At 50.8% G+C, this 23,706-nt stretch overlaps 1 protein-coding gene across 1 annotated transcript in view; it reads left to right on the forward strand.

Annotated features, from left to right (window-relative positions):
- Positions 1–23,706, forward strand: part of SFXN5 (sideroflexin 5) — a 103,230-nt gene that overhangs the window by 42,656 nt on the left and 36,868 nt on the right. The window contains exons 7-10 of the mRNA XM_064711942.1: positions 4,423–4,476; positions 6,873–6,929; positions 9,089–9,154; positions 20,423–20,513. Coding sequence (XP_064568012.1) covers positions 4,423–4,476; positions 6,873–6,929; positions 9,089–9,154; positions 20,423–20,513 — 268 coding nt within the window. The remainder of the gene's footprint in view (positions 1–4,422; positions 4,477–6,872; positions 6,930–9,088; positions 9,155–20,422; positions 20,514–23,706) is intronic.

Here is a 23,706-nt window from a genome sequence, read left to right on the forward strand (position 1 = left end):
AAATTGACAATGAAATCGGCCCCAATCCAGAGCTGTCAGAGGAGCCGAGAGCTGTCAGATGAGCCCAATTTCAGGAGCTGTAAAGGATAAACTGGAACCTCTTGTCATTTAGAAAAAAAAAAACCCAAACGTTTCAAATGTTAAAATTAAAATGTAACATTTATGCCAATCGATCTGTGAAATTTAGTGACAAAATTGGCAGCCTGCTCCAGCATAAAAACAGTTTGAGTCTTCTATTCCACAAAGGGGGATGGGATTTCCTCAAGAGAGGCTCGGGCTGGGCCGTCCTTGTCCCCAGGGAGGGTTTGTGCCTGTCCCCAGGTGGGATTTGGGGTCAGCCCGACGCCCCGGGCCGTGAGCGGGGTGGGGATGAGCAGTTTAGGGCCATCCCCCTCCCCGGGGTGTTTCCCTGCAGAATAATCCACTCTGGGGTAGCTCATTGTGAAAGGGATTAGGGCTTTGGGGGAATAATGGGATCTGGGCAGCAGCTCCCCTGACACCTCCAAATCCCAAATCCCAAATCCCGGCAATGTTTCCTCTCCCCGTGGCCCTGCCCTGGGCTTGGCCTCCATCCTTTGGGGTTTGGGGCTGACCCCACAGCAGAGGGAACAACCTGGGCTCTGTGTGTGAGTGTTCAGGGTTTGGCTTTGCTCTTTTTCCCTATTTCCAGCCCAGATTTGGGGCTGGTCCCACAGCAGAGGCACAGCCTGGACTGTGTGTGAGTGTGCAGCTTTGGCTTTGCCTTTTTCCCATTCCCAGCCCAGATTTGGGGCTGACCCCACAGGAGAGGGGACAGCCTGGGCTGTCTGTGAGTATGCAGCTTTGGCTTTGCCCTCTTCCCCATGTCCAGCCTGGGTTTGGGGCTGACCCCACTGCAGAGGGGTCTGTGTGAGTATGCAGCTTTGGTTTTGCCCTTTTCCCCCCATTTCCAGCCCAGATTTGGGGCTGACCCCACAGCAGAGGGAACAGCCTGAGCTCTGTGTGACTGTACAGGGTTTGGCTTTGCCCTTTTTCCCATTTCCAGCCCAGCTTTGGGGCTGACCCCACAGCAGAGGGGTCTGTGTGAGTGTGCAGGGTTTGGCTTTGCCCTTTTTCCCCATTCCCAGCCCAGGAGGGAGAGGACCCAGTCCCTGGAATTCTTTCCCTGCAAAGCAGCTGCTGGGCTGGAGCCTCATCCCCAGGCTGCTGTTTCCTCTTTGGGAGTAAGATTTATCCACCCTTAGGAAATTCAGCTCAAACTTGGCTTTCAGGGCAGAGTCCTGCTGTCACCACAACTCTCAGCCCCTGATTTCCCCCAACCATGCAAAATTGGGGTCTGGGTGAGGTTTTAGGGAATCCCTGAGGACCCAGGTGGGAATTTGGGGCTGCAGGTGGCTGTCCCACCTTAGGCAGGATTTGGGGTTTGAGCTGGAGCTGCTCAGAGCTCCCTGATGTCCACGGGGTGGCTTTGGGGGCCACCAAGGGCCCTTCACACCTGATCACCAATTAAATTCTGTCGCTGACACTTCGCCAGTGTTTAGGAGCTCTTTTTTTTTATATATTTTGTTTTCCTTCTTAGTTATTTTTTCCCCTGACAGTAATTAAAAGTGAAATTGTACATTTCTTGACAGACTCTTGCACATATGGAGAGTTTGCATTTAAACGTGCCTCTTTCAGTCATACAGATTTTGGGTGCTCTTTTTTTTCTTTATTTATTTATTTTTCCCCGCCGGAATTTTCCCCCGGCGCTCAGCCCCAGCCTCTGCCTGGCCCTGCTCCTTCCCCAGCCTCTTCCTCCCGCTGGTTTGGGGAGCACCAGGGGCTTGGGGTTGGGTTTGGGGTTAGGGTGGGCTTCGTTTGGGGCCGCGTTAATTAATGCCGAGCTCCGCGTGGGGGGAACGGAGCCGTAAATTAGTGGGAGCTGGCTCGGGGCCAGGGAACAAAGTCCCTGCAACTCCACGAGAGTGGGAGGAAAAGCTGGAGGAGGAGGAGGAGAAGGGAGAGGGGATGGGAAGGGAATGAGGCCGCCCAAGCCCCGGCCCCTTTTGTTCGGTGCCGTTTGAGACGTTCCCTCCATCCCTGGGGATGGCCCCAGCTCACCCCTGGGAGGGCAGAATTCCATCCCATCCCTTCCCAGATTCCTGGGAATGAGCTGGGAGGACAGGACTCCATCCCTTCCCAGATTCCTGGGAATGAGCTGGGAGGACAGGACTCCATCCCATCCCTTCCCAAATTCCTGGGAATGAGCTGGGAGGCCAGAACTCCACCCAATCCCTTCCCAGATTCCTGGGAATGAGCTGGGAGGACAGGACTCCATCCCATCTCTTCCCAAATTCCTGGGAATGAGCTGGGAGGACAGGACTCCATCCCTTCCCAGATTCCTGGGAATGAGCTGGGAGGACAGGACTCCATCCCTTCCCTTCTCTTCCCTTCCCAAATTCCTGGGAATGAGCTGGGAGGACAGGACTCCATCCCTTCCCAGATTCCTGGGAATGAGCTGGGAGGACAGGACTCCATCCCATCCCTTCCCAGATTCCTGGGAATGAGCTGGGAGGACAGGACTCCATCCCTTCCCAGATTCCTGGGAATGAGCTGGGAGAAGGCAGAATTCCATCCCATCCCTTCCCAGATTCCTGGGAATGAGCTGGGAGGACAGGACTCCATCCCATCCCTTCCCAAATTCCTGGGAATGAGCTGGGAGGACAGGACTCCCTCCCATCCCTTCAGAGATTCCTGGGAATGAGCTGGGAGGCCAGAATTCCATCAAATCCCTTCCCAGATTCCTGGGAATGAGCTGGGAGGCCAGAACTCCATCCAATCCCTTCCCAGATTCCTGGGAATGAGCTGGGAGGACAGGACTCCATCCCATCCCTTCCCAGATTCCTGGGAATGAGCTGGGAGGAGGCTCTGGGGAAGGTCTGAGGGTGGGGATGAGCTCCCAGCATTTGGAGTGAATGGATGGAGTTAAAGAGTTGCTCAACCTTTGAATTTCGTGGGGTTTTGCAGGCAGGAAACACCTCCAGTAATGTGGAGAGCTCAGGGCACGGGGAGGGAGGCAGGGATGGCAGGGCTCTCTTATCTGGCTGGGAATTCTTTGTCCTGGCTGTGTTTGTGGGGCTGGTCCTTGGGATCCCCTTGTCTGCATCCTTTTTCTCTTCTTCAGCTTCTTGTGGCCTAAACCAGGAAAAAATTGCTTTAAACAAGAAAAACTGCCTTAAACCAGGAAACATGGCTCTAAAACAGAAAAATGATCCTAAAACAGGAAAAAATGGCCCTAAAGCAGGAAATGTGGGCCTAAAGGAGGAAATGTGGCCCTAAAACAGGAAAAAATGGCCCCAAAACAAGTAAAATGGCTCTAGAGCAGGAAAGATGGCCCTAAAGCAGGAAAGATGGTCCTAAGAAAAGAAAAACTGCCTGAAACCAGGAAAAATGACCCTAAAGCAGGAAAAACCTGCCCTGAACCAGTAAAAAATGTTCCTAAACCAAGAAAAATGGCTCTATAGCAGGAAAGATGTCCCTAAAGCAGGAAAAGTGCCTTAAAGCAGGAAAAAAGGCCCTAAAACAAGGAGAACTGCCTGAAAGCAGGAAAAATGGCCCTAAAACAAGAAAAAAACTGCTTTTAACCAGGAAGGCTGGCCCTAAGGCAGGTATTTGGTGTGTCAGGGATGGGATTTGCAGAGCTGTGTCCCTGTGGTGCTGTCAGACACAGCCCAAGGCCACCCCAGGCCCAGGACACACCTGTGTGGCCTCAGGTGCTGCCAGGAGTGACCTTGCAGAGCCTCTGGTGTCCCAGTGCAGGCCCCAGCAGGGAACATCTGGCCAGATGTGCTGGGCTGGGCTGCCCCAAGCCTTGGGGGGACAGTGAAACACCAAAAAGGATGAATTAATTAAAATAAATCTGATTTAAATAAACCCCAGGCTCCCAAAAAGGAGCAAAGTGCTCCCAGGTGGTTCTGCTGCCCTCAGATTCCAGTGGAATTTTTTCCTGGCGCCCCAAAGAGGGAATGTGCCAAAGAAAAATGAGAATCCCCTGTTCACTACCAGTAGTGACAGCTTTGAACTCTTGCCTCCATACAGGGTTTGTGTTTCCCTCCAGAAACACCTGGATTAGGGAATTCTTTGCGTTTTCATGGGGTCTTTGGGCAGTGCCAGCTGCCAGGGAATTTTCAGGGTGTATCACGAGCAAGTGATTATTAATTATGGTAATTAAAGGTGCAGAGCTCTCAGGGGCTCAGTGACATCAGCCAGTTCCACCCCTGGAAAACAGAGAGACAGGAGGCTGATAATGACTGGGATGACAAAAATAACAGGAATGAAATAGAGCCAGAAATCAGGATAATTTATTCAAGTCCCTGGAAATCAGCTTGGCTGTTTGCATGCCTGGAGAAGCACAGAGAGCAAAGCAGGGATGCTTTAATAATGAGAGAATCTCTCCTCTTGCAGGTTGTTGGTCTCCTCCTGCCCAACCAGACCCTGGCCTCCACTGTGTTTTGGCAGGTGAGATCCTTGGGAAGGGTGGGAATGTGGGGAGATGTCTCTGTTTGAAAAGCCAGGTGGCTGCTGAGGAAGGCAGGAACCTCCCTTGAAATGGAAAATGTAAATCCCCTCCCTACAAATTATTATAGTTTTGAAATTAAAGGGCTCTCAGGGAAAGGTATGGGAATAGGAATTGGAATTCTTTATTAGGAAAAAATAAAAAATACAAATGCAATAGTACAAAACAACCCTGCCAGAGTGAGACCATGCCCTGCCCCCCTGTGTGTCAGGGTGGTGCCCCAGCCCCATCCCATGGGGGCTCAGCCCTCCTGCAGTGCCAGCTGTGGCTCTGCTGCAGCAGGGATCCTGCACAAGGGGGGAGTTTTCCTCTGCAGCTCCAGGGCTGCTGGAGATGGGCCTGGGCTCCCTCTGGGAATGCAGGGCAGCAGAAAGCTGCTCCTCTGGGAATGCAGGGGGCAAAGGCTGCTGGGGTGTCCCAAACCTCAGATTGGATCCAGGCAGGAATGCTTGGCTCCTCCCCTGGGCGGAGCATCTCCCCATGGGATGATGGGATTGGATCAGCCCTGCAGGGACACTCACTGGCCATGGACAGCAGATAATTAATAATTAGTGGCCCATTAATAGCAGATAATTAATAATTAATGGCCCCTTAACTGAAGAGATCTCCTGGAGGGAGGATTGGCTGTGGAAGAGATGAAGAAAACTGCCCATGAGCAGCAGATACCTGCCCCAGCTCTGACAGGTGGCAATAGAATACACACTTATCTTACATCCCAGGAGAGGAGGGAAGAGCTGGGTTCCGCCCAGAGGACAGCCTGCTGCTGTGGCTGTCCCTCCTGGCCATGCTGTAGGGACAGGATGTGCCTGGATCCATTCAGGGAAAGGCCTGCAAGGGGCTGGAAACAAACCTGGGCTCCCCTTTTCATCCCACACCTTCCTGTGCCAAGGCAAGGAAGAGGCAGAGCAGGCCAGAAGCAAAAATCAGATTTTGGAGCCATTTTGTCTGGGTGTAAATGGCACATCCATGGAGGGGTTGGCCCTAAACTTACCCATCTGCCTTTGGGAGGATGAGGAGCTGTGATTTTCCTTGGGGAAGGATGTTGGAAGGGCTGGGGATGATGGGAGGCCCTGTTGCCGGGGATTTTGTGAATAGGTGTGCACGGCAAAGCCCAGGACTCCTGCACTGAGTCTGCTACAGGAACTCTGGGGGAAAACAATCTGTGTGTAGGGAGGTGCTGGTGTGATTTCCCGTTCACATTCTGGGAATTGAGAGTAAGGGGAGGAAGCAGGCACGGGAAGGAGAGCTCCATAGTAAACACACCACGAGTGTGATTCCGTCGCCAGCTGAAACCAAGGAACGAGTTATTTTCAGCCTCCTTTCTGTGGCAAATGTCTTTTTATTGTCTGCACTGAGAGTGGGGATGGAGCTGTGCAGTGAGGAAGGCTCAGAGCAGAGTAGGAGCTCTGCCGGGAGCACAGCGGGACAGCCCTGCCAGGAGTTTGGGGTCTGGTGCATTTGGCTGGGAGCTGTCCCACAGGAGGAGTGGCTGGGGACATCCTGAGCCACTCAGGGCTTTGAAGGCCACTCACCTGCCCTGTTTAGGGACATCTGGGATGGAATCCCAGGCTGGTTTGGGTAGGAAGGGACAGTAAATCCCATCCCATTCCACCCCAGGTGGGCAGGGACACCTCCCACCATCCCAGGGTGCTCCAAGCCCTGTCCAGCCTGGCCTTGGACACTTCCAGGGATTCAGGGGCAGCCCCAAGTGCTCCTGCCGGTTTAATGCCATGTGTGTCCATAAGCTGGGCCATCTGCTCATCTCCTGCTCCTCAGAAGCCTCCTGTGACCCTCTGGGAGCCTATGGAGCTCAGGAAGGGCCTGCTGGAATGGCACTGATGTGTCCTGACTGCACATGGGTTTGGCCAGGACACCAGGAGGAATTTCTTCACATTAAGGGAGACTGGATATTGGAAGGGGCTGCCCAGGGAGGTTTGCAGTCCCCATCCTTGGAGATGTCCAAGGAAGGCCTGGACATGGCACTCAGTGCTCTGGGCTGCGGACAAGAGGGAAACGGGCATAGCCTGGGCTTGGTGACCTTGGAGGGATTTTCCAGCCTCAATGAACCTGGGATTCTGTGGGGATTAAAACCCAGCAGCAGTGGGGAAGATGGGGCCAGGAGACGAGTTGCCCATCCAAGGAAGCAGAGCTGCCCTCGGGACACTGGATACCTTGGAATTCCCATCCCTCCATTTAAAGGGCATAAAATCACACCTAGACCCTGCACCAGTGAGGTACTGAGCTGGCAGCAGGCCAAGGGCAGATGAGATTTCCCTCAGAACTCCCAGAAGGTGAGATTCTGTTTGGTTTGTGCTGATTTTGTCTCTCTGTCCCGCAGTGGTTGAACCAGAGCCACAACGCGTGTGTGAACTATGCAAACCGCAACGCGAGCAAGGTGAGCCAGCTCTCACTGCCAGGGTGGGGGTGACAAACACCCCTGGATCCTGATTCCAGGGTGAGGGTGACAGTGACAAACCTCTCTGATTCCTGACTTCAGACAGTGTGGGTGGCCATGACAAACCTCCCTGGGCCCTGACTCCAGGGCAGTCAGAGTGGCTGTGACAAACCTCCCTGGGCCCTGACTCCAGATAGTAAGGGTGGCTGACAAACCTCTCTGGTTCCTGATTTCAGGGCAATGAGGGTGACCATGACAAACCTCTCTGGTTCCTGATTTCAGGGCAATGAGGGTGACCATGACAAACTCTCTGGTTCCTGATTTCAGGGCAATGAGGGTGGCCATGACAAACCTCTCTGAGCCCTGATTTCAGGGCAATGAGGGTGACCATGACAAACCTCTCTGGGCCCTGACTCCAGGGTGAGGGTGGCTGTGACAAACCTCTCTGGTTCCTGACTCCAGAGCAGTGAGGATGATCATGACAAACCTCTCTGGGCTCTGACTTTGGGGTGAGGGTGGCTGACAAACCTCCCTAGTTCCTGACTCCAGGGCAGCGAGGGTGGCCATGACAAAACTCCCTGGGTTCTGATTTCATGGTGAGGGTGGCCATAACAAACCTCTCTGGGGCCTGATTCCAGGGACTGAGGGTGACCGTGACAAACCTCCCTGGTCTTTGACTTCAGGGACTGAAGGTGGCCATGACAAACCTCTCTGGTTCCTGATTTCATGGTGAAGGTGGCTGACAAACCTCTCTGGTTCCTGACTCCAGGGACTGAGGGTGGTGAAAATGAAAAGGAGCAGGTTGAATGAAGTTGCTCAAAAAGAACTTTAATAATGGAGTGAAAAACAACAAACGTGGAGAAGTCGAGCACAGCAGGAGGGGCAGGATCCAAAGACCTAAGACAAAGGGGAAGCAACAATATATATACTTGGGGGTGGAACATTCTGGAACTATAACCATATAGGGGAAACAAGTAACCAATAGGGGAGCAGAACTTAGTGTAACATATAGGGGATACATAACAGGGCATAGCCAATAGGGGAGCAGGACTTGCACAGCTTAGCTTAACAACACCAAAGGCTTGGGGGGGAACTCACAAGCTCACCCTAAGTTAAACAAGTGATTCCCAGGGCTCAAAATTCATGCCTGGTTCTTTTGGGGTAAAATCTGGCTGACTTTGAGTCACAGCTGTGCCAATTCCTACACACAGCCATGAGGCAGCTGTGGGCCTGGCCTGGGGCATTCCCACGTGGAAACACCAATCCTGCCTTTTCCCTGGCCATGAAACCTCTGGGGTGCCCACAGGGGGATTTCTAGACTGGCCATTGTCCCGTGTTTAAACTCAGTGTAACCAGCACAAGGACCTGGGAATCACTGCAGGCACAGAAATGAGGCTCAGGGCTTCAGAGCTGAACCAGTCCATGGTCCCAACTGGTCTGGAATGGTTTAGCTGGGATCTGAAAGAGAACAGGGCAGAATGGTGCCTGGGCTGGGGGAGCACAAGGAAGTTCCATGATCCCATCTCCCAGGGGTTTTCTTCATGATGGTGGCAGTGGGAAGTGCTGGGGCTTTCCCTGGGAAATGATGGGGCTGTCCCTGCTCCTTCCTTGGTGGGGCTGTCCCTGCTCCATCCTTGGTGGAGCTGTCCCTGCTCCATCCTTGGTGGGGCTCTCCCTGGAAAGTGCTGGGGCTGTCCCTGCTCCTTTCCTTCTCCTCAGCCTCCATTCATCCTGTGTTGGGATGTGGGAAGCTGAGCTGGAACCCATCCAGCTCACTGAGAGAACATTTCACAGATGAAATATTGACTGTGGCGAGTTTGGGGTTCAGCACTCCAGGGTAGAAATGCTAATTTGGTACCATTTGCTGAATTTCACTCACATCCTTCCTTTGAGCTGCTATTATTATAATTTTCTGATGCCAATTAATTTTCCATTCCCTGTGACCTTGCTCAGGAGGCCACGATTTCCTCGCTTTTGCCTCTTGGGATGACAGCCCATGTGTCACAGAACAATATGACAAAATTAAACCTGTCTCTGCTCTGAAACAAATACACCAAAACCAAAACAAACAAACAAAAAAAAAAGGGAAAAAAAAAGGGTTGAATATTAATAACCAGAAGTTTGTTTATTGAAAATATGTTTTGTTTTTCTTTCCAAAGCCTTCTCCGACATCCAAGTTCATCCAGGGCTACTTGGGAGCTGTCATAAGTGCTGTCTCAATAGCAGTGGGTAACTCTTTATATCTCTGGATTTCATGACTAAGGAGCTGCTTGGGAGATGTTTTTTGGATTGTTGAGCATGTTGATGCCTTTTAATTGACTTAACTCTGTTCTGATAACTAGCAAATGCTGTCACCTGGGGTGTGGCTGGCCCTGCATGCCCGAGCTTTGCAGCAGAACCAGAACCCAGCCCCTCCTGTGCTGTGCCTTGGCTGCTCTGTGAACTCCCACTCTCCCTCGTGCGTTAATTGGTGGGGAATTCATTAACCAGGCTAATTTAGAGACCTCGAGGCTGCAGGGCCCTGGGTGGCAGGAGAGGAGAGGCAGAGTTCTGGAATGTTCCACTGGGGATGGAATTACATCTTCCCCTGCAGATGTGTTCCAAGCTGGAGCTGGAGTTCAGGTCATGGTGTGGAACCCTGGAATGGTTTGGGTGGGAAGGGACCTCAAATCCCACCCAGTGCCACCCCTGCCATGGCAGGGACACCTCCCACTGTCCCAGGTGGATCCAGCCTGGCCTTGGGCACTGCCAGGGATCCAGGGGTAGCCACAGCAAATCTGGGAATTCCAGCCCCGCCAGGAATTCCTTGCCAAGATCCCAGCCCAATCTCCCCTTTCCCAGTGGGAGCCATTCCCTGGCTCCTGTCCTTGCAGGCCTTGTCCCCAGTCCCTCTGCAGCTCTCCTGGAGCCTCTTTAGGGACATTTAGGATTTCCTGGAATTTTCCCTTCTCTGGGTGAACATTCCCAGCTCTCCCAGCCTGGCTCCAGCCCTGGAGCAGCTCTGGGGCCTCCTCTGCAGCTCTGTGTGAAATAATCACACAGATTATAAAGCTCCTGTGAGAGAAGCTTTTAACATTCTTAAAATCAAGCTCTTGTGGCTTTTAATACATTCCCAGGAGCACAGGTTGACATCAGGAGCAGGATCAGCTCTTCCCAAAAGGGCAGGAACAGTTTTGAGGAGCAACTTGGGAAAGTTATTCCTTACACTGGGGTTTCAAATATGCCCAAAACTGGATGGTTGTACCTTTTCCTTTGGAGCATTAAAGATCCCACAGCAGTTGGTATTTTCCCCTCTGGCCAAGACATTTCCCCATTTTTTCAGGTCACAGAGAATTTGCTCTTTGTGCAGCTGCCCGACCGTTTTCCAAAGGGTGTGGAGTTGTTGAAGTGCCTCGAGGTTTTGAGGGAAAACTCCATTTTATTGGGTACCCTTGTGCAGGATGGTTTGCCATGTCTCATTCTGTGTGCTGGGCACTGCTGCTCCTGTCCCCTCTGCTGTCCCTTCCTGCTCACAACCCAGCCTGGCTCACCTGAGCTCAAAACCCAGCCTGGCTCACCTGGGCTCACACCCTGGCTCACCTGAGTTCCCACCTTCTCACTCAGGAGCTGTGCTCACTTTTCCAGCTCAACTTTAACCCTAATCCCCATCCTAACAACCTCAATGCTTTGGTTTTCCATCCACAGCTTCCTGGGGAAGCATGGGATGGTTTTCCTGAGCTCCTCAGTGCTTAGGCCAGCATTTTTGTCACCTTGTGAGTCCCTGAGGTGACAGTCCCCAGCTGGACGTGCTGCTGCCCCTCACACCCCAGCACGCTGTGGTGCTGCTGATCCCGTGTTTTTGGCATTAATACTCCTCTCCCTCTTGGAACAGGGGCAGATTAGAGGGGCAGGACACACGGACAAGGATCTTGGCAGAGCTTTGTCCCCCGAGCAGCTGGGAGGCTTTGGTAAGGACCCCGTGGGTGTGGAGGTGTCCGTGCTGCTGGGCTGTGCAGGGCTTGGGGAGCTGGAATCCCTTGGGCTGCTCAGAGCCTGCAGGGCAGCTCCAGAGGGCAGAAGGGACCTTGGGGTGCTGTGGGAAACACCCCTGTGCAAAGAGGTGTGAGAAGCTCTGTGAGATGTGCAGGGAATAAAATTGGGGAGTTTCAGCCTGGTGCAAGCAGAGATCTCCCTGCAGGGGGGAGCTGCTGCCTCCTGGCAGTGCCACCCTGTCCCCCAGGCTGGCATCCCACCAGGATGCCCTGGGTGTGTGGAACAGTGCTGGCTCCGAGCTGGGGTGCTCAGGGGGTCAGCACAGTGTCCCAGGGGCAGGCAGGAGCTCTCCATGGGGTTGTGGATGGTCCAGGGTGGAGAAGGGCAAAAACCTTCTGGGGTTCTCCTTCCTGATGTTTGGGAGGTTTTCTTCCACATGGAGCTGAAGGGCAAAAACCTTCAGGTGTTCTCCCTCATGTCGGGATGTTTTCCTCCACATGGAGCATGAAGGGCAAAAACCTTCAGGGTTCTTCTATCCTGATGTTGGGATATTTTCTTTCATGTGGAGCATGAAGGGCAAAAACCTTCTGGGGTTCTTCTTCTATCCTGATGTTGGAAGGAGCTTTTCCTCCACATGGAGCATGAAGGGCAGCAGCCTTTAGAGGTTCTCCTTTTGGATGTTGGGATGTTTTTCTCCATGTGGAGCATGAAGGCCAAAACCCTTCAAGGGTTCTTCTCCTTCCTCATGTTCAGGAGGGTTTCTTCTATGTGGAGCTGAAGGGCAAAAACCTTCAGGGGTTCTTCTATCCTGATGTTGGAAGGAGATTTTCCTCCATGTGAAATATGAAGGGCAGCAGCCTTTAGAGGTTCTTCTGAATGCTGGGATATTTTCCCCCACATGGAGCACAAAGGCCAAAACCCTTCAGGGGTTGTTCTCCTTCCTGATGTTGGAAGGATGTTTTCTTCCACGTGGAGCATGAAGGGCAAAACCCTTCAGGGGTTCTTCTTCCTGATGTTGGGATGTTTTCTTCCATGTGGAGCAGGAAGGGTAAAAAAACCTTCAGGGGTTCTTCTATCATGTGAAGGGCAGCAGTCTTTAGTGGTTCTTCTCCTTCTGTATGTTGGAAGCTTTTCCTCCATGGGAAACATGAAGGGCAAAAACCTTCAGGGGTTCTTCTATCCTGATGTTGGAAGGAGGTTTTCCTCCACATGAATTATGAAGGGCAGCAGCCTTTAGAGGTTCTTCTCCTGGATATTGGCAGGTTTCCCTCCACACTGGGCATGAAGAGCAGCAGCCTTCATAGGTGTTTTTTCCTGATGTTGGGAGGAGGTTTTCTCCATGTGAAACATGAAGGGTAGCAGATTTTAAAGGTTCTTCTCCTCTGTGATGCTGGAAGAAAACCTTCCCAGCAGAGCAGGGATGGCACAGGGGGTGTGCAGTGAGGTTTCTGTGTCCCCACAAACATCCCAGTGGGAACACTCCTGCAGTTGTGGAATGCTGAAAGCCCTCACAGCTCCCAGCAGCCTGGAGAAAGCCCTGCCCCGCAGGGAGGCTTTGGGATGTGGGCTCAGTCATTAGGGTAGACCCTTCCCTGTGTGCAGCTGGAAAAGGGCCTGGAGAAGCCCAGAGAGGACAGAGCAGTGAATTTGTGCTGTGCCTCACCCTCTGTGTCCTCACAGCAGGGACAGGCACACTGCTCCATCAGGGCTGGGTTTGTCCTCATTGTCCTGCAGTTAAATGGGAAACCTTTGCAAATATCCTGATTTTCTTCCCTTTCTAGAGAGAGAGGAATTGCTACAACCACAGCTCCTGATTTCCAGCTCTACAGGGTGAATTTGGGGAGGAATCAATATTATTTTATTTCACGTTTTTGTCCCCATATTTCCTTTTCTCTCCAACTACTCCCATCCCAACCCAAGTCAGAGCACAGAGCCGTGCCAGGTCCAGGATTTCATCCCTTCTCCTGTGCATGACTGAGGTGAAGGAACCACTTGAAATAAGGCTGGGAGAGGTGTTTGGGTTGGAACAGATCCCAAATCCCATCCCACCCCATCCATGTCAGGGACACCTCCCACTGTCCCAGGTGCTCCCAGCCCCAATGTCCAACCTGGCCTTGGACATTCCAGGCATCCAGGGGCAGCCACAGCTGCTCTGGGAATTCCATCCTCTAATATCTCCGTTTCTCTTTCTATGATTGTAATTTATTTTTATCCCACTTTCCCCCCACCAGCCTCTTTCCTGCCTTTTCTTTTGCTCCCTCATTTTATTCTGTTCTGAAGAGTGATAATGTAATTTTTTCCCCAAACAATTGAGTGGATTCCTGGGATCAGGCTCCAATTCCTGATATCTGGCTGCTGTTCATGCTGGTGGTGCATGAAGTGCAATTAACACCAGCTGGTTTTCCTAAACAAGGCAAACAAAGGCAGGGAGAAGTAAAAAGACTTGAGAGAGACCAAATGTATTTGAAATGTTTGGAATTTTTTATTCCCCCAGTATTCCAGTGCCAAGAGCTGCACAGATCAGGGGGGCTGTGATGAGACAGAAACTCTTTCCAGCTGACACACACACTCTTACTCTGCTATTTTTCACGCTTTTAGGAGATTAAAAAAGCTGCATGAAGCCGATTTTATTGGCAACAACTGCTTTTTGGATATTATAATTTTATATAGATAATAATTATTTATAACAACTTTATTATTTCTATGTGGAAGTAGGTTTCTTCTGCCCAGGGAAATTGGGCAATCCCTGGAAGTGTCCAAGGGCAGCTTGGAGCACCCTGGCCCAGTGGGAGGTGAGGGGTGCATGAGAGGGGATTTAAGGCCCTTCCAACCCAACCCATTCCAGGATTTTCTGATTCCTAATTCCAGATCCCAGCTCCATTTGCTCTGGCACTGCTGATCCCTTTTGGTGCTGGCTCAGCTCTTCAGGACAGATCAAACTTCTCTTTGGGTGAGAAGTGACTCCTGGGGCTGTGCTGAAAGGTCTGAATTAAATCAGCCAAGGACCATGAGCAGCCATTGCCCGTTTCCTGCATTTTCACTGCTGCTGGGACCTTTGGATTGGTAACTGGTGGAGTTAACCCCTCTGGAACCCTCTGGGGTCATTTTTTGGGTCCCTCTGGACTTTCTCCTTGAATCATCTCCCAGTTTTTCTGTGGGATTGGAGCTTTCTCCATCAGCTTTTCAATTTCCCTGATCCAGTTCCGCCAAGAGCAGCTCCAAATCCTGCAATCCCAATCCTTCCTTTTCCAGCAATCCCATTTCTTCCCCTTCCAGCAATCCAAATCCTTCCCTTTCTATCAATCCCATTTCTTCCCTTTCCAGCAATCTCATTCCTTCCCATGCCAACAAACCCATTCCTTCCCATACCATCAATCCCATTTCTTCCCTTTCCAGCAATTCCATTTCTTCCCATTCCATCAATCCCATTCCATCTCATTTCAGCAATCCCATTCCTTCCCATTCCATGAATCCCATTCCTTCCCTACCCATTCCATCAATCCCATTCCATCCCTTTCCATCAATCCCAGTCCTTCTCTTTCCAGCAGTCCCATTCCTTCCTTTTCCATCAATCCCACTCCTTCCCTTTCCAGCAATCCCATTTCTCCCCTTTCCTGCAACCCCATTCCTACCTTACCCATTCCAGCAATCCCAATCCTTCCCATCCCAGCAATCCCAATCCTTTCCAGCAATTCCATTCCTTTCCACACCATCGATCCCATTCCTTTCCACACCATCAATCTCATTCCTTCCTATTCCATCAATCCCATTCCTTCCCTTTCTATCAATCTCATTCCATCCCATGTCAGCAACCCCATTTCTTCCCTTTCCATTACTCCCATTCCATCCCTTTCCAGCACTCCCACTCCTCGCCGTGCCGTGGGGCTGCTCCTCCTTCCCTGCTCGTTCGCGCTGACCTCTCACACACCATTTCTCGCTCTCCTCTCCAGGTGGAGGTGCCCCTGTGGATTTTTCCAATCCTCTCCTTGTTCCCGATAATTGTCTGCGAGGCTGCGCTGACAGCCTGTGAATGGGGTGTGATGTCCATAATCAGCCGGGAGAGCTGGAGCCCTCCCACCGCCTCGGCTCTGTCCTGCTCGGACAGGAGACATTCAGGGGCTGGAAAAGTCGGGAGAGGGATGGGAGGGGATGGAGCGTGGCCTGGCTCTCTCCTCCATGGGAGCAGGGGGAAAATCCCAGGGGATTCGAGGAGCTGGTGATCAACTTCTGTTTTAAATGAAGTTTAAGTTTGAAATGAAGCAGTGCTTGGCTCTAAAGTCTGCATCTCTCTGCTCCAAAGCTGTTCCTGCACATCCCTTTCCCTGTTCATTCTCAGACCCCAAAGGGAGTGGTTGGATCTCTCAGACTGAAACTCAGCCTGGCAGTTCCTCCATGGAGCCCTGAAATCGCTGGAGCTGAGCAGCCATTCCCAAAGGCACAGCCTTGTGGGGGACAAGGACATGGGGCTCTCTGGGATTGCTCCCAGTGTCCATCATCATCCTGTCCCTGGAGTCAGGAGCACCTGGCACCTGCTGGGTGCTGCCAGGCCCATCCCTGGGAGTGTCCCAGGCCAGGCTGGAAGGGCTTGGAGCAGCCTGTGATGGTGGAAGGTGTCCAAGGCAGGGAGTTGGAAGTCGATGATGCTTAAGGTTCCCCCTGTGACTGTCCCCTCCCAAACTCCATGTGCCTCTCTGCAGCATTTTCCCTCTCATTCCACTGGGATGTTTCCATTTCCAGCAGGTTTGTTCTTGTCCGTTCCTTTCCCACTGCCCCAGCCCATCCCCACCACCCCAGCAGTGCTGCTGCCTCTGGACAGGATCCAGGTGCATGGAAAACTTGATATGAGACAACTCCCTCTTGTCCTGGGCATGGCCCGTCATCCTCCTTGCTCCACCATCTCCCAAACCAAGTTTGTTGTGTTCTCAGCATGAATCCCACTTTCCTCCAGCCTTGCTCCAGGCTGCACCATTCTCTTCCCTTGAAGCATCCAGCTGTGGGGCTGCTGTGGCCATCCCTGCTGGAATTGTCTTGGGAGTGATGTCTGCTCCTTCCCTTACTCTTACTCCTCTCCAAGTTCCTTCCCCACTCAGATCCTGATTGCTTTCCCTTCCCTTAGACTCTTCCATTCTGTTCTCCTTGGCTTGGGAAAGCTCCAGTTGGGAAAGAGCCCAGTTTTCCATCTCTCTGCCTCCATCTTCACCTCCCAGCCCTAATGAATGAGTTTTTTCCTTCCTTCTCCTAATGCTCTTTTCTCCAGCTTGGCTGGATGGGACTCATCAGATCCAATTAGTTCTAATCCAATCTGGTGACTGGGGGATAGGGATAACCTCCTTTGGAGCCTGTCCCTCTTTCCAAGTTGACTTTCCAGGTCCTTTGAACAGCCAGCTCCAGCTGCAGTGCTCAGGACGAGTTAAATCCCCTAAATCAGTGGGGATTTCTCCAGCACAGCCCATGAAGCAATGTTTGGGTGGTGTCTACCAGCTAATGCTCACTGGACTCCTGAGATTCCTCTATTTCATAAAAATTCCCTCCCAATATGAAGTGAAATAACTCCTCTGATGGATTTACTGCTCTAGGCTGGGTTTAAGAGGTGTAGGCTTGGTCATTGCCAATGTCAGGCATTCAAAACCATCTCTCAGGCTTCAAAAATCTTCATAAAAAGGCAGAAAAAAGCAAGAATTTTTTTTTATTTCCCCTGGTTTTAGAATTGGAATCTTGGTAGACATGAGGTCGGAACTTTGTGAGATAAGGAGGAGAAAAGGAATCGGAAACATTGGTCTCTGACAGTCTGATGGTTCTGCTTCAAAGTGCAATGACATCACAAACGTTCTGCTGAGGGAATGTTGTTGATGCTGAAACAAAACAGGAGCTAAAGAAATGGCAGGAATTCTTGGCACTCGAGGAGGAGGAGGAGGGAGGAAGGGCAGAGTGCTGCCAGAGGCACAGCAGAGCCCTGGGTGAGGTTTCTCTCCCACTGGCCATGTTTGATCCCGGGTTAGTGTTGAGGGATGTTAGGAAGGGCTGGTGTCACATATTCCTGGGTCCAGCTGTGTGTCCCTGTGTCCAGTTGTGTGTCCACTCGTGTCCCTGTGTCCAGTCACATATCCCTGTGTCAGGTCAGCATGAATCTCTCCCTGTGTCCACTCTTGTGTCCCTGTGTCCAGACATGTGTCCCTGTGTCCTGCCCCATATTCCTGTGTCCACTTATGTGTCCCTGTGTCCACTCATGTGTCAGTCTGTCCAGCCATGTGTCCGTGTGTCCAGCCATGTGTCCCTGTGTCCACTCCTGTGTCCCTGTGTCCAATTCCCCCAGCTCCCTCAGCCACATCAAGGGAGTGGTCTGGAGGAGGAAACCTCAGCAAACCAGGCAATTGGAGAAAGCTGGATTTGATCTGGTCACAGTATGGACCATGTGCACCAGGCCAGGTTGGACATGGGGGCTCGGAGCACCCTGGGACAGTGGGAGGTGTCCCTGCCTTGGATGTTCTTTAAGGTCCCTTCCCACCCAAACCATCCTGGGGTTCTGTCAAACTCTGGAGCAGGCTGCCCAGAGAAGCTGAGCTGCAAAGGGACCCACAGGACAGGAGGAAGCAGCTTCAGGCTGTGCCAGGGAAGGTTTAGGTTGGATTTCAGGAAGAATTCCTTCATCAAAGGTTGTCAAGCACAGCAGCCCAGGGCAGGGCTGGTGTCCCCATCCCTGGGGGGATTTCACAGCCCTGTGCATGTGGCACTTGGGGACATGGGGCAGTGGTGGCCCTGGCAGTGCTGGGGATGGCTGGACTCAATCTTGAAGGGCTTTTCCTGCCTTGGTGATTCTGTGGTTGTGCCAGCTTGGGTGGGGTGAATTCCCCCTGGTTCTGTTCCATGTTTCCATCACCAGTGCTGCAGACCCTGCTCAGTGACTGGGTGATGGTCACAATAATTAACATGGGGTTGATCTTTAGTGATGAATTTGCCTCAACAGCGTCCTTTGGCCAATCCCAAGTAATTAAACTCATCAACATCACCTTGATGAGCCTTTTGCTTTGGTGGCCTGAGGTTGAGCAGTTCCTGCCCTGTTTACCCTCATCCCACCTCATGACCTGTGGGAAGGAGTTCACAGATCAGCTACAGCAATTTCCAAACTGTAGAAAACAAACCCTCATTAGTTTCCTATATCCAGCCCTTGTGTTGAGGATTTGGAGATGGGATTTAATCTCCAGCAACATTTAATTTCATGTTCCCAGCAGGAGGGTTGCTGTAAGTGGGGACTGAGTTCATCACATTAAATCTGGAAATAAAATGCTTTTATTTCACTGCCCTCACACTGGTGGCTCTCCCAGACTCAGCTTTTCTCTTTCAAAAGCTGCTGCCCTTCCACTTCATTGTCAAATCCTCCACCAAACCTCCAAGCAGGGGCTGCAAACCCAACAAAATTTGTCACGGACACAGATTAACCATATCCAGAATGAATACCCAAATCCATGGGGCAGACCAGCAAAGCCAGGCTTAAAACTGGCTTCTCTTAAAGCCACACATTTTAGACTGTGTTACAGTTTATGGAGGTGTTCAGACTTTGAAAAGACTCATCCTAACAATTGGAAAATTAAAAAAAATAAATCATTCAGTCATTTTTGAGGGGGGGGAAGTTCAAGACAAGCCCCCACTGCTGTCCAGACTAAGCAGAGTCACCATGGCTCTCTTGGACTCAGTTCTAGAGCTGCACTCGCTGAGGACAAGAGGAGGAGTTCCTGCTTTGATCTGGGTGAAAACCTTGGGAAAGGCTCTGGAAATATTTCCTGGGGCTGGAGAAGCAGCCCTGTGCTCATGCAGGGCTTACCCAGCAGTTGTGCTTCTCCCCCTCTTCCTCCCAGGCTCCGGCACGCCGGGATGAGCTGGGATGTGCATGTATAATGTAGCAGCCTGCAAAATATCTTCCCCCAGGCTTCTCTTTGCTTTCAAACCCCCTCCTCCAAAAAAAAAGAAAAAAAAAAGAAAAAAACCCCACCCAAAAAATTGCTTTTTTTTTCTGGCAGCTTTTTGGTTTTGGCTGATTTTTTTAAAAAATTTTTAATTTTGCTGCATTTTGGGTTGAAAACATTTTGGCCACACATTGCTCAAGGCGTCCATTTCCAGCTGAAAATTCCCACGTTGGGGCTGTTTAGTTTGTGCATTTGGGGTTTTTTAAGGGGGGTTGAAAAAGAGAAAATATTGTGAAGAAGAGTAATTTAAAGACTGAAGTCATTCCCCATGAATAGATTTGGTTAATTTTTAATGCCATGTGTGCATGAAGCCAATGTTGATGGAAATTCTCCCAAATTTCAGCATTATCAATGTGAGAGTCAGGAGGCAGCAACTCCTCTATGTTTCTATGAACATCCACAACGACCCAGATCCATGAAAAACTGTGGAGAGTTCTGCTTTATTCAAGGGTTGGACAAGGAAACAAAAATAAATCCATGGTTATAATAAACTTTACAGCCCAAATGTTGGCACTGCATGGGGTTGTGTAGTCCAGACCCTTGGAGAAGGAATTGATTGTGCTGGGCCACCACCACCACTGAAATTTGGGTTTTTCCCAGCTAGGTGAGGACTGCCACTCCCAAGGATTTTGTGGTGGATGGGTAAAATGATGGTGAACTGGGCAAAAATCCAGCCAAGGGCAATTCCAGAAGGACTGGATGCTGTTGGAATGGGTTCTGGTTTATCTTCTAGCTGGGAAGGGTTTAAACCCAATGGTTGGGTTCAACCCTCCATATAAACGTAGCAGCTGGGTTCAACACTCCATATAAACCCAAGAGTTGGGTTTAATCCTTCATTTAAACCCAACAGTTGGGTTCAGTCCTTCATTTAAATCCAGGTCCAATCCAACCATTGGCTTCAATACTTTGTGTAAACCCAATACTTGGGTCCAATCCTTAATTTAAACCCAGTGATGGGTTCAGCTCTTCATTTAAGCCCAACAGTTCAACCCTTCATTTAAACCCAATGGTTCGGTTCAATCCAGTGGTTGAGTTCAGCACTTTGGATAAACCCAATTGTTGGGTTCAATGCTTCATTTAAACCCAATGGTTGGGTTCAGACTTTGATATAAACCCAAGAGTTGGGTTCAACCTTTCTTGTAAGCCCAAGGGTTGGGTTCAATCTTTAATTTAAACCAAATGTTTGGGTTCCATCCAATGGTTGGGTTCAACACTTCATACAAACCCAAGTTGGGTTCAACCCTTCATTTAAACCCAAAAGTTGGGTTCAATCCTTCATTTAAGCCCAAGGGTTGGGTTCAATCCTTCATTTAAACCCAAGAATTGGCTTCAACACTTCATTTAAGCCCAAAGATTGGGTTCAACCCTTATTTTGATCTCAATAATTGTATTTAACCCTGTATTGACTAAAGGGTTGAACCCAACACAGCCAAACCCTGCAGCTGGGGGAGGTTTAGTTCTCAAACATATTTTCATGGGGAGGGACCCCAAACTGTGCCATCTGCCCTGCTGCTGGTCATTAACTCTCTGCTCCTCTGGTTTGCTTTTCTCCATTCCAAGGTGGGCCTTAATGTTCTGATCCAGAGAGCCAACAAGTTTACCCCGGCCACTCGGCTGCTGATCCAGAGGTTTGTGCCATTCCCCGCTGTCGGTAAGGAAAAATTCCTTTTCTTTATGTTCCAGGTGGTGGCTGCAAACCTGCAGGTGGCCAGAAGCCACTGGGATGGACACAGCTCCTCCCTTGCTGCTCGTGTCCCCCCAGTGGTTGTCCCCAAGCTGGGGCAGGCAGGGATGGGACTCTGCAAAGCAGAATTTTGGCAGAAAAATGCTGCAGAGCTGCTGGTGGAGGCAGCTCCTCAGGCTTTCCAGCTGCATTTTCCACCCTGAAGCAGCTTCAGAAGTGATCAGCACTGAGTGGTCCTTGACCATTCCAACCTGAGAGGATTTAATTTGCAGGATCTGGGCTGAGCTGTGTCAAATCTTTGAATAAGCAGCAGCGCTGGGGTTATTTTACAATAAAATGCAGAGAAATGGTTCTGCTCTGAATGTGCAGATTTCTGAGGAGTCCCTGGTTAAGAGCAGCCCCCAGTGTGTGCAGAACTGAGGCTGCTCCTGGCATGGTGGAGCATTTATTGGGGTTTTATCAGCCCTGTGTTTGAGGGCAGGGATGCTCTTCACTCAGCCTTTGCTGGGTCATGGTTCCAACCTCCTGCACATGCTGAGTTATTTTAGCCTTGAAAAAATCACCAGCGGCTTTGGGGTAATTTTTTGTGTAAAAAATTGCACCATCTTTGTTTGTTTACTAAAAAAAATGGGGTTTCCTCCCTGTTCCAGGTTCCTTTTTCAGCCATATAATGCCGAATTTTCCTTTCAAGTTTTTTCTTTGCTGTGCAAGTGCCACATCCTCAGAGCTCTCCTGAGCCCCTTTACCTGTCTGCTGCTCTTGCTTTCTCTGGCCTTTCTGCTCCTTTATTTGCAGAGAACTGCTTTTTGTGTTCCTCCAGCCCTAAATTGCTGAATTGCTGGATATTTTTCCCCTTTTCTGCCACAAGAGCAGCTGCCTGCCCTGCCTGCAGAGCAGAGGGGACAGGGATTGTGCTCTGGGAGTTGCACTGAGCCTTTTCCTTGTACACCAGAGGTCTGTGGGCATTGTTGTTGCTTTACTGGGACTTTTCTGGGATCTGTTTTAGGGAGATTCAGCTTTCCTTGGTGTTTTACAACCAGGAGAGCACAAGGGATGAGTTCCAGCCCCAGGAGGCAGCTCTGAGGGGTGTTTGAGTCAAAGGCACTCAGGAAATCCTTGCTGCAGGGTTGATCTGCTTTCACACCCAGGTGTTTGTGTTGGCATTGATTGAGGACCCATAATTAATTTGTTTAGCCTGTAATTAATTCCCCAGCTAATGTTTTATTTGTCTGGCTTTGTTATGGGCCAGTACATCAGGGATCCTCCCACTAATTGCTGGTTTGTGGTTTGCAGACCTGGATGAACCCTTCATTAAGATATGTCTCCCAATTCTTTTTGAGCCTCCAGCCCCCAGCAGAAAGGCAGAAATTCTCTATTTCTACATGAAAAGCCAAACACTGGGGTAAAGCCCTTGCTCCAAAAACACTACAGATGTGGTGCTCAGGGATGGGGTGGTGGATTTGGCAGTGATGGTTGGACTTGATGATCTTAGAGATCCTTTTCAGCCTTAATAATTCCATGATTCTGTGAAATCAGAGAGTTTTCCCCATCCCTTCCTTGCCCCCCTCTGCACTGACCCCCAGAGCTGTGCTGGCTGGGGGCAGCTGGAAAACTGGGGGGACATCCAAGATTTAGGGTCCCATCCCAAATTACTACAGGAGGGGCTGCTGCTGCTGGGGTGGAAGGCAGCCCAAACTCTAGCAGGGATTTCCTGAGGACTCCACAGAGCTTTGGGAAGCCAGGATGGGTGCTGGGAAAGGTCTTGGTGCCCTCAGAGAGGTCTGTGTGAAGGTTGTGTTTGCACCATCAGGGAATGCCCACCTGCAGCAGCTCTGCCTGGAGGACACTTTAACACCAGTGCTGCTGGGTCAGGCTATGCTCTCACCCCCTTCCAAGGTTAATTTTCCAGCTGAAAACCTCAAATTGTCCAAAAAATCCCACCCAGGACCAGGGGTTGGATCCAGGAAACCAAGGCAGGGGAGCAGCTCCTGGAGGAGCAGCCAAGGCCCTGCAGAGCCAGGGGCTGGAAAAGGGTTTGGGATTGGGGCTGGGGCATCCTCAGGGGGTGAAAGGGTTCCATGGGAAAGCAGGGAAGGGAAGGAGGTCTTGGAGCCTGAGTTTGAGCAGGGAGGGCTTGGATCCTTGCTCAGAGGTGAGGAGGGGAAGGGTCTTGCTGCTCAGGGGAATTCAAGGAACCCAATTCACCCTTTTCTTCCCCAGAACTGGGTGTGAACAGCTGGCCCCAAGGCCAGGGTGTCACTGGGGAGGGTGTGCTTTATACTGGAGATGTTCATGGCTAAAAAACCTCAGAAAACCCCCAAATCCCATCCCAAACCTGATCTGAAGGGAATTAAAGCTGATGGGAAGATCCTCATTGGAGAGAAAGGAGAGGGAGAAAAGATTTCTTCTCCTTGGGCTTTAGTGTGTGTGTGGTTGAAATTGTTGTGTTTAGGTGATGCCCAAGGACAGATTTAGAGTGTGGAAAGCACCTTGGGATAGAAAGAATCCCTACGAACACCAGGAGCGGGGTGATGGCTTGGTGTGGAGCCCAAGCCCCGTTTCCTCAGAGTGCTTTCACAGCCGCAGTTTCCATTACCACAATTCCTTCCCAAATTCTGCAGATGACTTTGTCTGCGCATAAATTTATTTATTTCTCTCCCCCCCCAACCCAGCCTCGTGCAGTGTGCTTTATACTGGAGATGTTCATGGCTAAAAACCTCAGAAAACCCCAAAAATCCAATCCCAAACCTGATCTGAAGGGAATTAAAGCTGATGGGAAGATCCTCATTGGAGAGAAGAAAGAGGGAGGAAGGATTTCTTCTCTTGGGACTTTTTTGTGTGTGTGTGGTTAAAATTGTTGTGTTTAGGTGATGCCCAAGGACAGATTTAGAGTGTGGAAAGCACCTTGGGATAGGAAGAATCCCTACAAACACCAGGAATGGGGTGATGCCTTGGTGTGGAGCCCAAGCCCCGTTTCCTCAGAGTGCTTTCACAGCCGCAGTTTCCATTACCACAATTCCTTCCCAAATCCTGCAGATGACTTTGTCTGCACATAAATTTATTTATTTCTCCCCCCCCCACCCTCGTGCATTTGAGACATCCATGCAATCCAAGTTTAGCCATAATTAGCAGCGTTTCTGCTCTCTCAGAAAGCAGAAGG

This window comes from Zonotrichia leucophrys, chromosome 4 (assembly GCF_028769735.1).
Source record: "Zonotrichia leucophrys gambelii isolate GWCS_2022_RI chromosome 4, RI_Zleu_2.0, whole genome shotgun sequence".
Taxonomy (NCBI): Eukaryota; Metazoa; Chordata; class Aves; order Passeriformes; family Passerellidae; genus Zonotrichia; species Zonotrichia leucophrys.